Source organism: Saccostrea echinata, unplaced genomic scaffold (assembly GCF_033153115.1).
Source record: "Saccostrea echinata isolate AGI-Se365-2 ecotype Australia unplaced genomic scaffold, CSIRO_AGI_Sech_v1 ptg000064l, whole genome shotgun sequence".
Taxonomy (NCBI): domain Eukaryota; kingdom Metazoa; phylum Mollusca; class Bivalvia; order Ostreida; family Ostreidae; genus Saccostrea; species Saccostrea echinata.
Genome location: NW_026889813.1, coordinates 2808977 through 2822840, shown reverse-complemented (window position 1 = coordinate 2822840; position 13864 = coordinate 2808977). Strand labels below are relative to the sequence as shown.

General features: G+C 32.9%; 1 protein-coding gene across 4 annotated transcripts in view; it reads left to right on the top strand.

Moving 5' to 3' along the window:
- Positions 1 to 2199: 2199 nt before the first annotated feature.
- Positions 2200 to 13864, top strand: part of LOC133175993 (serine/threonine-protein kinase BRSK2-like) — a 46617-nt gene continuing 34952 nt past the window's right edge. For 3 of the 4 annotated variants that reach the window (XM_061311174.1, XM_061311171.1, XM_061311173.1), the window contains exon 1: positions 2201 to 2592. In XM_061311174.1, the coding sequence (XP_061167158.1) occupies positions 2496 to 2592 (97 nt within the window). In that variant the 5' untranslated portion in view covers positions 2201 to 2495. Of the gene's footprint in view, positions 2593 to 13864 lie in introns of all 4 variants that reach the window. The other variant, XM_061311170.1, reaches the window with a different exon arrangement.

Here is a 13864-nt window from a genome sequence, read left to right as displayed (position 1 = left end):
TCCCCCTGACCCTGCATCCCCGCTAGATCCGCTACTGGTATAAGATTTGCAAATTATAGTTCAGAATGTTATCAAAAAATTTTCAACATTTATGTATAAAGCTATATTATATTTAATATAATATTTATATAACTGGTCAACAAATCCGTGCATATGTTTGTGTCAAAAATGACATGTAAAATAAATAAAAGATTCGAATTTGGAATTTGAAATGAACTGACCAATTAATATTTTTAATTCTTTAATTTTTGAAATTGAAATGCAAAAATATGACACTATTAATAAAATATTTTGAGTTTCTTTAAGTAACCTATTCTAGATTTGCAATAATATAATTTTCTGAGTTTTTAAAAATAACTTCTAATATGAAATGAACTAAAAAAATATGTTCAAAGCCTTATCTATTATGACTTACATGAAAAGGTTTGGTTAATGATTTAAATCTGAATCTTGATGAAAGTATCATACTTACGGAACGATCTCCAAAACACTCATTGCCACAATTAATGAGCATAACAAAAAAAAAAGATATGCAAACGCATAAAACAGGTACTAAACCACACAAGTATCCCAAGGAGTAGGAAACCTACGTGCAATATTATGCACATAACCCAACCCCCCAACCCACCCACCCCTCCTGCAATATGCATGCAAAGTGGTAGAGAATTTCATTATTTTCAATGAACTACATTGTATATTTGACAATATATTATAGGTTTATATTTTTTCTCTCATCAAAAATATGTCAAGGCCTAACGTCAAATTTTAATATATATAGTAATGTCTACCATTGTACTAGCTTTAAATAAAATATCAATGTCTTGAGCTGTTTCAATTTTTAAAATAAGTGAAATTTTGTCCCTTCACATGGAAAAATTGGCTGGTTGCTAAGGAAACTACTTTGACCATGTTTCCATAGTAACCATGATCCAAAACATTTTTCATTTTACATACATGGATCATAGTGCAAGAGAAATCTATGTATGGAAAATTATCAAATTCTGAGAACCTCGGTGTATCACTTAAATATCACTTTTGTATGATTTTCACACGAACTGGTACTTAATTTCTAACGTCACGTAATCTTACGTCATTTTGACGTTACCGTGCGCGACGTCCTTACAAGTCATTTATATTCTGAATATTTCGGTTTTTATTCATCAAATATTTTCAAAGGCTGCCAAGTGTGTGTATTTAATAGTTTTATTTAAAAATACAAACTCATGGTGAATTTTTCCCCCAAATAATTTAAAAACATGCTTATTTGAAAATTTGACTCAAGTCTGTTCTCAGTTTATAAATGGTCATGAGGCCTGGTTCACCGGGGAAGGGGGGTATACTTACCCCACCACTCCCAAAATATGCAGACGCATTTTATTTCTTGTTTGTTTTGCGCAAATAATTTCTAAAACCCTTTGTATTTCTATTTAAATTGACAGCACCTGGCCCTCCCTCCGCCCCCTCCCTTTCAGAAAAGTTTTAAAACTAAAAAAAAAAAAAAGAAATGATAATAAAAATTAAAAAAAAAAAAATGAAGAAATGGTGGGATACCAAACACTGCTAAATTTATGGATGTGTTGCAGACTGATAGTAACTTTTAAAACAATATGTCTGTTATACATACATTTGAAAATCATGCAAGTTTCAAGTTTCAATTTTTTATTTAAGACAAAGACCCTAACTGGGGTATATGAATACAAATGATACGTACAACAAAATAACATACAAGCATGAAATGAGTGGCACTAATGTTAATTACTATATACATGTATAGTTCAAAACATCAAAGTACTATAGAACTGAGGCCTCTGCTATTATTAAATAAATCTGTATTACAACATATCTTAAACAGTTGTTTTGTTATTATTAATTTATTACTGACTATAAAATTTTGCAAAATTTGGCAAGTCCAAAAATGACTTTAACGTCCTTACAATTTACAGGTCATGAAATTTAATAACATTAGGGTTAGCATAAAAAATATGCGATTTTTGAAACTTTTGAAACTTTTATTTTCACTAAAGCCCCCACATGGGGTATGTTAGTACAAAAAGAGTTTAACAACTGAACAAATCAACATGTGAACAGTTAACATAATGAACCACAAAAAGAACTTTGATATGATGCGATCCATACTATTATGCCTGTGTGTAAAACAAGTTATCTTCCGTAGTACGAGCTCTTCAGTGTTGAAAATCAAATGAGTTGCTGATGCGAGGATGATTCACACGATGTGTGCTTGGTGTCCGATAAACACAAGGGAAAAACCAAAGCACGTTTAATTTTATATGCAGAATCGAGTTAGAGCTTTCATACCAGTTTGTTGGTGATTTGTAGTGCTTTCAAAGTCGTATTCACTCACGATGAGAGGAGAAAGAATAAGTCGAAAACCTCTTGCTCAATGGCGGAGAAAACCCGATCGATCGCTGTGAATTTGGAATATTGTTAATAGATGTCATTATAACGGAAGGTTTTATTCCCAGTAGTGAACCCCCATGTCGCGTCCCCAGGGACGAACCACCCATGGGCACAAGGAGGAACAGTATGTGGGCCCCTACAAGTTGGAGAAGACCCTGGGAAAAGGTCAAACGGGTAGGTTTTCTTTTCTGTGACTAATTAGTATGTGCATCGACAGGTGCTCTATTACCCAGCTAGTTAGGAATCACAGGTGTCTGAATAAATATTCAGTTACCTGTGATAGTAGCGATTCATGTGTTTTAAATTCATAAGTTAGAGAAGACTGACTTGCAATATTACCCAGTTGTCATGCAGTACCCACTTGCACCATATGAAATGTGGTGCCTTTTTAGCTGGGTCGGCAAAATGGGAGGAGGAAACTATTCATCTGTTAATTTCTTGTGACAGATGCAGTATGGGACTCCATTATTGACTTAACCTGTGGAATTTCTCAGTAAAAGATGGCCTGCCTTGGTCAATGAACCTCTCTTAGGATAAAATTACATCAGCATTAGGCAATTAAAGTCTGAGAGGTGACTTTGGAACTTGTATCACATATAAAGCAAGAAATTGATGTGTAACCGAGTTTAGTTGTACTATTCAGGTATGCTCAACATACTCAAAGACGGGAAATTTAGCTCTTTGTTAAAAGAAATATGAGGAATGTTAAATTGACAAAATTATCATCTATTTTCTTCTTTATATTTGTTCTGACTCAAGCTTGACTGTGATTATGTGATTATTTATTAACACAAAGTTTTCTTTCTGAGATCATAAAGATCTGCTACTAAGGTTTGAGTATCGATACACAAAAAACATATCAATATGATATATCAAATTTTGACTTGTGTATCATGATACATATTGATATGTATCACTTTTCATTTTTGTTTTATAAAATGTTACAAATAATAATTTCTGAAAAATTATCATGGTAATAATGTATATTTAAAAAATGTACTTCAATCTACAAATAATACAATTATGAAATATCAATTCTACAAATTTCTATTTCTCAAAAAACATTTTCTAAAGTGGTTAGATGATGTGAATTCTAATTTTCAAACTGTATTGAAAAAACTGGTATTGCAGATTGCTGTAAGGACACCGAGTGCAAGAAATGTATCACGATATACTGTTATACTGGTAAATTGTTACACCTCTACCTGCTACATACTTAAACCTTAAATTTTTCAAAAGTTCAGATTATATTTTTGCATTTGAATATAATATACTTTTTTAAAGGCATTGTAGGCATATCACTCCTTTCCTTATAATTTTGCTGAACTAAAAAATGCCTCTTTTTAGCTCAAATTGAAATATATAATTATAGCGTAAGAGCAATAGACTAGTTAGCTCTATTCTTTTTCGAAGGAAAGAACAGAAGGTAAAATCTTAAGATTCATATATGCTACTAGCAGACAGTAGCAGTGCTTACTCAGTAGGCCAGTTCATCCAATAAACATGAATATCATACATACATGTATAAATATCATCATAAAGGCAGTCTGTTTGTGTATCTGGCAAAGTGCAATGGATGCCAATTTCTCATGTTGACGATAAATATAACTTAGTACAGTTGTTCTTTGTGACTCCTCCATAAAAATATGTTAGATATATATTTATATGTTTATTGTATAGTTATATTACTTGTTTGTATTCTGTATGCAGAGACAAGAACAATACGTAGGAGAGGTTGTCTAAACAATCTCTACATCTTGTTTGGTGGCCTATCTGTCTGTGGTCTAATTAATAATAAGTGTGAATTACTTATAAGAGCTATTAACTGACCAAAAACATGTAGATAAATTGTACAGTGAAACTTGTCTAATCCGGATGTTGTGTATTCCAAAATCTTGTCTAATACAATGTAAACTTCAAGTCCCTTTTAATAAATTCAATTGTTTAAAATGTTGTCTAATCCGAAATGTTGTCTAATCCAGCCAATTTTTGTGGAACAAGTGATGTCCGGAATAGACATGTTTTACTGTATTAGGCATAATAAAAAAAACATATTTGTTTATGGTTACCCAACCAACCCTATATTTAATCACCTTCCCAAATTTTTTTTGTCGTAAAAATATGGAAGTCACTTACCGATCAGTTTGAAATGGAAATCGAAAGTACTAGACTAGAAACAAAATGGCGTGTTTAATATCTACATTAACGTGTTTCAGAGTTTTTTCCCTTATATAACTGGTACCGATAAACGGTACCATTCCCAATGCCAAAAAACGTTAATTTTTCCCAATTTGGAGACTAAAAATTCCCAATTCAACTGTCAAGCAACAGACTAGGATGACATCGTATTTCTTTTTAAATGAAACATTGTACAAGTTGACTTATTGTCTCACTTCCGCTTAAATCGAAAGTAGAGATATCGTAATATGGCGGGACCTGTGGCGTAGATAGCATAGTGTCATACATTTTGACAAATTGAAAGCAGGAAGATGTGAAAATAAGGGCTATTGATATGAAAAACAATAAATACTTGTTAATATATTTATTCTTTAAAACACGGATTAATAGATAATAAGGTTCAAATAAACGCAAAATACCTTTCATTTGTTTAAATGACAGAAAATTCTCCTATGTTCTACTTCAATGCTATTTTTCCCAATTGAACCGGTGGCAGACCCTTTCCCAATGGGTAGAAAAAAATCGCTGTGTTCATTGCAGTTTGAAGAATGCCCTCATATGAAAGAACTCGGCAGCTGGCAAAAAAGATATTGTCTATTGCCCATATGGCAAGCCCAAACAAATTTAAAGCACCACACAATGGTAGAACTGTTTTGTGTTTCAACCAATTCATGTGGATTTGTGTACATAAAATAATTCAATAAAATAATTTTTTTAAAAATCGTACATACCGACCCTATTTTATTTCAGCATGTAACAGTAAACAAGCATGTATTTTTGTTTGGCCTTAATATATCTGAATGAAATAATTATGCACATTTGAGAGTGGGAAATTAATAAACCTGGTGAGACTGGAATTAACTAGTTTACCACTATGTTTGTCAATGCAGGTATATCACAACACTTTTGTTGAATGTGCAAGTCATTTCTATTTTCCTCCTTATTTTTCTTTTCTCTACTTATTTCTGTTTTTCAAGGAAACTCAATTATTATTAATTGGATAAACATGTTTGTTATTAGGATCGAGTCAACTTGATTCTGGTTCACTTCTAGTTCCATGACATATTTTCTACCACGGTGTCCAATGGTTATAATAAAGCAGTGAATTATTAATATTTCCATTTCTATTTGTTTTCTCTGTGACAACTCTTTGAAAGTTAGGAGAGTTGATTTCTTGATCATTCTAACGGAATGCAAATTTCGCCAAGCGAAAGGTCAGGAGCTAAGAAGGCCTAATATGCATGTAATTCTCGTGCGGCTGTCTTTGTGTCAGACTCTAAGGAGGCCTAATATGCATGTAAATCTCGTGCGGCTGTCTTTGTGTTTGACGTCAGTGGGCGGGGACTATTGAAATTAACATGTGAGGCCTCGTGTAATTTAAATCTATTAGTCTACATTTTTAAAATCTAAATTTACAATTTTATTTCAAAATGAAATGGAAATATAAGGAATCACTGTCTAGTTAGTAGAGTATGCCAGGGACATCAACGATAGTTGGAAACGTGGGATAATTTATGCATAACGGGCTTTGCCCGTTATGCAAATTATCCCACGTTTCCAACTATTGTTGATGCCCTGGCATACTCTACTAACTAGACAGTGATTCCTTAAATGTATATTATCATGATTATAATATAGATACTATAATACTGTGCCACACTGTGCACATACTGTATGTTGCTAGTGGGTTTATAGATTTACCACTTAACATATTAAACCAGCCCATCTTATATATATTATATATCATTACAAATAAAAGATGAACTGGTTTAATATGTTAAGAGGTACAATCCATCAACCCACTAGTAACATATGTGCACAGCATTATAGTATCTATATTATTACATATAAATGTACTTATTAAACCTGCTTAGTGCTTAATTGTTAGATTACGAGATCCGTTAATTACCATTTTGTTGTTAGTATTTATAGTAGTCATTGACATTGACCATAGGATGTGAGTGAGATTTTTCTGGATGACTACCTATACCTGTAATATCATGTGAGACAGTTTTATGCTGGGATGCATTGATTTATGGGTTATTACACAGGTAATTTCTAAATATTGAATGAGGGAAATTCTGGACATTGTAATATTAGGAAATCTGGACATTGGCCTGTTATGAAACTTGTTATTGTGTAGATATCACTTATTTATCAAAGCATGATCATTATATGACTATAATTCTGTAGGATAACCAGAGAGTGATATAATATCTTGAAGATGTTAAATGATGATTGTAGCATTGTCACAAACAAAGCTATCCTAACTATTGAACCATTGTTCACAAGTATCTTTTACATGCAAATTACCTAAAGAAAATTCAATCACAACTATTAAATGCGTGTGTAATGTATCTCGTGAGGAGAAAATGTGTCGGACAGGATTCGAACCCGGGCCCCCTGAATCACTTAATGTCAGGTGCTCTACTGAGTTATCTGGCCACTGGTGATCGAATCTGCTTGACTGCCACACATATATATGCAATTGATCATGTTCATCCTTTTTGTTGTTTAAGTGCAACTAAAAAGTAATACAACTGACTGAAAATGACAAAAAATGTTTGTGCCCTATAGTCTAGCAGTGGCCATTCATAAATATTTCTTAACTAATTTTGGTACACTGCATGTGTACAGTGGTGAGAATTGATGTATGTATATATTTCCAGTCATCTATTAACAGGATAAAGTTGAAAGTTCTTGCAAGCACCTCTTCTTTAAGTTATACCTGCATATCTCAAACACAATGGGACTGTGGCAAAAACTAGGAGGTACCTTAAAATTTTAGATAAAGCTGGAATTCAGTTTCATGATATTTGTCTATGGGTCGGATACATTGAATCACTTCATTATACCTCTTTTATTCCATGTATCACACAGCGTATCATTGTTTGGGATATCGATGATCCACTTTACCTAACTAATAAGTTTGGATGCCTTACCAAAGGTCTCTAAACTCTTTATAAACTAATGAAGTTGAAAATGTGTGATAAAAAAGAGCGTCTTTATGTGTGTGATTTTATTGCTTTATCATAAGAATTGAAATGGTTTAGATTCATTCATGAAAGTACTGTACATATATATATATATATATATATATATATATATATATATATATATATATATATATATATATATATATATATATATATATATATATGCCATTTCATTTTTATTAATGGATCAAGTATAAAATAAAATCACACAATATACTATAAATACAGTATCCTCTTTCTACCAGACTGTTTATCACCATGATCACCTCTGATATAAAGGTGGAGATTTAGGACAGCATGTAGGAGTTGTAGGTTACATTTGGCACCAACCATAAGTCTTGTTATTCAGTACTATTGCAATGTCAATGAACTTTCTTTAAAAATTATACTCTTAGGATTATTAAAATGTGTAAATTGGCATATATTTCAAATTTAGGGTTGTACATCATTCATTTTTATTGATATTTATTTTCTTTGTGTTTGAGAAGACAGTCTTATGAGGAAATGTTCTTTTTAGCATTACATATATCACCATATATCATGTTAGTGTATTGAATAAATAAATGCTCATTTTAAGGAGGTATACCACACCAAAATTTTATTTATTTACTGGTTCTTTAAACGTAAAACATCTCATCCAAACCATGATTTAAGCATTGTAAGACCAGTACAAGCTCTTAACTATTTTGTATGATTTTTTTGTCCCCCGCTTTCTCGAAAGCCAGTGGACATTAAATCTCATTCGTCTGTCAGTCTGTTTGTCTGTCACAAAAACTTTAACCTTGGTCATGTTAACTTTTGAATGAGAAGAGATAAGGCATTCATATTTCACATGTACATTACCTGTGACAAGACCTTGATTTTTGACCCCACGACCTTGACCTTGAAGTTTGACCTACTTTTCAAAAATTTTAACATAATTTTAAATTGGTCATAACTTTGGAATGAAGAAGGATTGGGTTTTCATATCAAACATGTATATTACCTGTGACAAAACCTTTCTAAATATGTGATGACTTTTGACCCCATGAGCTTTTGACCTTGAAGTTTCACCTACGTTATGGCCAAGATTAAAGTTTGTTTTGTTTCTTTGTTTGCTTGTTGTTTAACGTCTCTCTCGAGAATTTTTCACTTACATGGAGACGCCACCACTTGCCGGTGGAGAGCTGCAAATTTTGACCTATACTTGGTACTCAGGGCCATTGAGCGGGCAACCCAAGATTAAAGTTTTTTAAAAGTAAGTCAAACTCTAAGGTGAAGGTCAAAATTATTGGTATCCAAAGGAATATACCTTTGAAATTTGAAAGCCCTAGTACTGTCTGTTCAAAAGTTTTGGCCAAGGTAAAGTTTTTTAAAAGTGGGTCAACCTCTAAGGTCAAGGTCAGAAGGTCAAAGATATTTACACTCATGGAAAGGTCTTGTCATGATGAATACACATGTGAAATATGAAAGCCCTAACACAAACTTTTCAAAAGTTATGGCCAAGGTAAAAGTTGGGTAAATTATTGCAAAACTGGGTCAAACTCCAAGGTCAAGATCAAAATGTCAAATATGTTGGAACCCAACGGAAGGTTTTGTCAAAAGGAATACACATGTGAAATATGAAAGCCATAGCTCCAACCAATCAAAAGTTATGGGCAAGGTTAAAGTTTTTGCAGACAAACAGACAGACAGACGGACAGGGCAAAAACTATATACCCCCGAATCTTTGATTACAGGGGCATAAAAACTGTTTCTTAATCAGAAGAAGAAGAATAAAAGAAAGAGAGGAAAATCTTAAATTACATGTTAGATTGGAGTGCTTCAAAATTGCTGATCACTGCTCTCTGATTTAATGAAAAGGTTGTTAATTATAACTTTTGAAACAATGACACCTCAATTTTTTTTAGATATATAATATCTATACTTATAGATTAATAGATTTTGCAAATAAACTCCGAAACGGATGCACCAGAGTTTTTACTTACTCCTCTAAAAATACACTAGATACAATATGATGTCTTGGTTTATGTATATGTACAAACCTTATTGATATGTAAAAAAGGTAAAGTACATTTTTTACATATCAATAAGGTACATACTTATTTATAAACCAAGACACAAGTACCTGTGAATTTTTATCCCCCCCCCCCCCCCCATATCAATTTATCAGTAAAATGTGCATATTCGCTGCTTTTAATTTATCCTTGACGGAAATAAAATAAATAAAATAAGAGCATACAATATATCCATAACATAGTATAACAGGTTTCACAATAAACATCAATTAATGAAATTGTTATTTTTTCAAGTTTTTACAAAAGGGGGTAGGGGAGACGCACATGCGGGGTTTTGAACAAAGTATTTCTTCCTGCTATTACCCTGTAGGCTGTCAGTAGAAACTACAATATATTTTCTGTCGGTAGTGGTAAACATTCAATTCCCCGCGCTTGTGCGGGATTTCATCTAGTGATATGAAATGATGGGGTGGGTTTTTTTTTTTTTATTATAAGCAATGAATTTAATCTTAAGTGCGTGCGTAAAAATCAAAATGCCCTGACCTTTTTCATTATCAAAATCAGTTTTCTTAACATCTATGTTTTTATTTTTTTTAACTTAAATGATTACAAAAATTGCAATGAGCAACATGGGGGAAGAAGATTGACTAATTCTGATTGTGTGTGACAGTCAGCTCATCACTATGTATATATATATATGTTTATGTTAATTGTGAAACTACATTTATATAACCTTTTTAGACTTTTCACTGAATAACTATTTGGGATTAACCAATTGATTTGAAGTTCAGTGAAGTATTCTTCATTCTTAAAAGTTGCACTAAGAAGTGAGATAATTGAAACACAGCTGTGAATCTCCATAATTTCAGAGACATATGGTTAACAGATAAAACATTAAGTCTGATGGTACTCTCTGTCATTAATTTAAAAAAAAGGAAAAAGTATCTGTTTCCTTTACAACAGTTCAAAAATCTCAAATCTTGTAAGCAAACATAAGTACTTGCATCAATTAATGCCAGAGGCCTATGCTCTTCCATGAAATTAGCTTCAATTTGATGGCATTGAAATGTGTAATAGGTAATGATGAAATCTGAAGTGTACAGGGGGTTAGAACAACTATAAAATCTTGGGGAGATCTAATTGAAGTCAGCACATGAAGGAGCCGGAACATCATTCATCGAGGATAAAAATTGCCTCCTGATTTGTGTGTTGTTACAGCTTAAAGATGATGTGCAAAAAACTTGTTCCAACTTTTCCCTCTGTCTGTCTGAGAAAAGGGGGGCTGTATCATCCTGTATGATGACTAAGTGGGCATGTGTGGGATGAGGGTTAAGTCTTATCTTTTTTTATCAAGATTGAACATAATAATTTCATTGCAGTCTTCATGTGAAAATGATCTTTTTTTTAATACTAAAAATGAATATTTTACTTGATTTATTATCTTTGAGTTTCAAATAATACTGAGGGTAGGAAAAGTTTGAGAATTATATTTATACTGAGACACAGTTTTCTTGCTCAGAGCAGATTCTACAGTTCATGCAGCATTACTCTTGAAGTGATACATGTTAGGATAGGAAACTTGAATATAAATACATTATATTATAGCATAAATGGACTTTTTGATGATAGTGCTAGATCATCTAAAATCCAGACTCATGCAAACTATTTAATATGTTTTATTTGACAAACTCATAGGGGGCATGATTTTGTATAGTTTTGGCTGCAATAAAATTCTTTAAGTCATAAGAGCTATATGCGGTATATGCATATTTTTGCCCCATATAATTCAAAGAGCTAGGTTCACTTTATGCTTAAAATGGCCTTATAGTTATACCAATTTATTGACTAAGACTCTATGTTCCATTTCAAAATTCAAAATAAAGAAGAGACTGTAAGTGCTTTCATTTCCTATAAAAAAGTCTCCTTTTAAGAAAATATAAAACCATATTACATTTATAACAACATAATGTTACTTGAATTATACAAAAGAATACAAGCATAATACAATAGGATGCAAGCACAAGAGGTCTTGATAGATTTATCTAGAATAAAATTTATTCCATTTTCTGTGGTTGGGGATAGATAAATACTCACCTTGTAATGGTAAAACACTCCACAAGTCATTGGAACTAATACATGTACCTATTTATACCATATTTTATATTTAAAAACTGGAGATTTATGGTAAATTCCCATTAAGGAATACATGTAATATTCATGAAGTTAATCAATTGACAATATGTAGAACTACGATATGTAGAACAATTAATTTAAAAGATGCTTCTGAAATTTACAGATTAGTTTTTTTGAGGTTCCTATTTTGTTATTTCTGGATTTTTAGCTCACCCGAGCCAAAGGCTCAAGTGAGCTTGTCTGATAACATTTTGTACGGTGTCCATCTGTCTGCCTGTTAGCCTGTCTGTCTTTAAACTTTTCATATTTTCGACTGCTTCTTAAGACACACTGGGCCAATTTCAACCAAACTTTCCACAAATTATTCCTGGGTAAAGGGAATTCAAATTTGTTCAAATGAAGGACCATACCTTCATCCAAGAGGAGATAATTATGAATTAGTGTAAATTTAATGGCATCTTAAAAAAAATCTTCTTCTCAAGAACCACTGGGCAAGAATAGATGAAACTTCTGTGGAAGCATCCTTAGGTATTGTAGATTCAAGTCTGTTAAAATCATTAACCTGGGGATAGGGTTAGGCCACAAGGGACAATCAAAGTTTTACAAAGAAATATGTAAGAGAAATATCTGTTAAAATCTTTTCTCGAAAACATGAAAGGCATGATTAGGCATATTTATTCAGGTAGTGTAGATTCAAGTTTGTTCAAATCATGACCCCTGAGGGTATGGTGGAGCCACAATAGTTTTACAAACTAGAATACATAGGGGAAAATCTGCTGATGAAGAACAGTAGGGCCATGGTGACTCAGGTGAGTGTTGTGGCCCAGTGGCCTCTTATTTTATTTATTTATTTTTGAGTATCAAAACAATCAGAAATTACACTTAAATGAACTCAAAATATCAGATGCTGTTAATATATTGGATTTTGGGGGAATGTTAACCTAATTTGATGGTTTTGATGTGGAAACCAATAATAGTTATTCATTTGATTTTCGATGAAAGAAGAAAGAGAATGAGATTTTTGGAAGTCATTGTCCAAAGAAATATCATACCTCAGTTGAATGGCATTCCTATAGTGTGTAAATCAATAGCTCTGCAGGACCTGTCAGTACTCTCTTCTCTATAGGCTTATGGTTTTATAATAGACAGAGTCTATGGTTCTTAATATAAGTGAATTTGGTAAGTTAAGAATCTGAAGTGGATGTGTATATTAAGTATATATTAGTTTGTTCAGAATAAAGTGAATTAGCTTTTTATCTACTCAGGTGTGATTATATGCCTTCAGTATTGATAACTAGGAGCATTTTTTATTGGGGGAGGGGTCGCCCGTGTGGTGCAGTGGTTAGAGCATCTGCTCTAGAGTCGCGAAGTAAGGAGTTGATCCTTACGTTGCGGGTTCGAATCCCACTGTGGGACGTGGAGACCGGTCCTTTGGATGAGACCATATAAACCGAGGTCCCGTGTCGCAGTAGGTGCTGGCACGAAAAAGATCCCTCACTGCTCAATGACCGTAAGTGCCGAGTATAGGACAAAATTAGCAGCTCTCCACCGGCAAGTGGTGGCGTCTCCATATGAGTGAAAAATTCTCGAGAGGGACGTTAAACAACATACAATCAATCAATCAATATACTGGGGGAGGGGCGATTTTACTATTGAACTCTATGCCCGACTGTACAGGTAGAGACATCACTTTGGTGTAGTTGAAGGTTAGAAGCTTCAAGCCAGGTCAAGGTCAAAGTCATGCATCAATGTTAAAAGTTCATTACGACAGGTAATAATAGAATGTGGTGTATTGTGCAAAGTAACATTGTTTTTCATTGATGGTTCCTTGCGTGTTGTGCTGAGTAGTAACTTGAAAAAGCTGGTTCACAAGCTGCAAACCAACCTTTAAAACCCATCAGCATTATTATGGCCAAAAACTTTCTGATTTTGGTAGTTCTTTAGTATGTTTGAATATTTTATGACACAAAAAAATATCTTTATATAGGTTGACTCACAACATCATGCATGTAGAATGAATGTCATATTTTCAGACCACTTTAAGGTTTTTTCTGAAGCTTTTCTAGATCATATATAGGCAAAATCAATCTTTATTATGTCAGTGCCGAAGCGACTGGGTCTATATTGTTGGGAGACTATAAT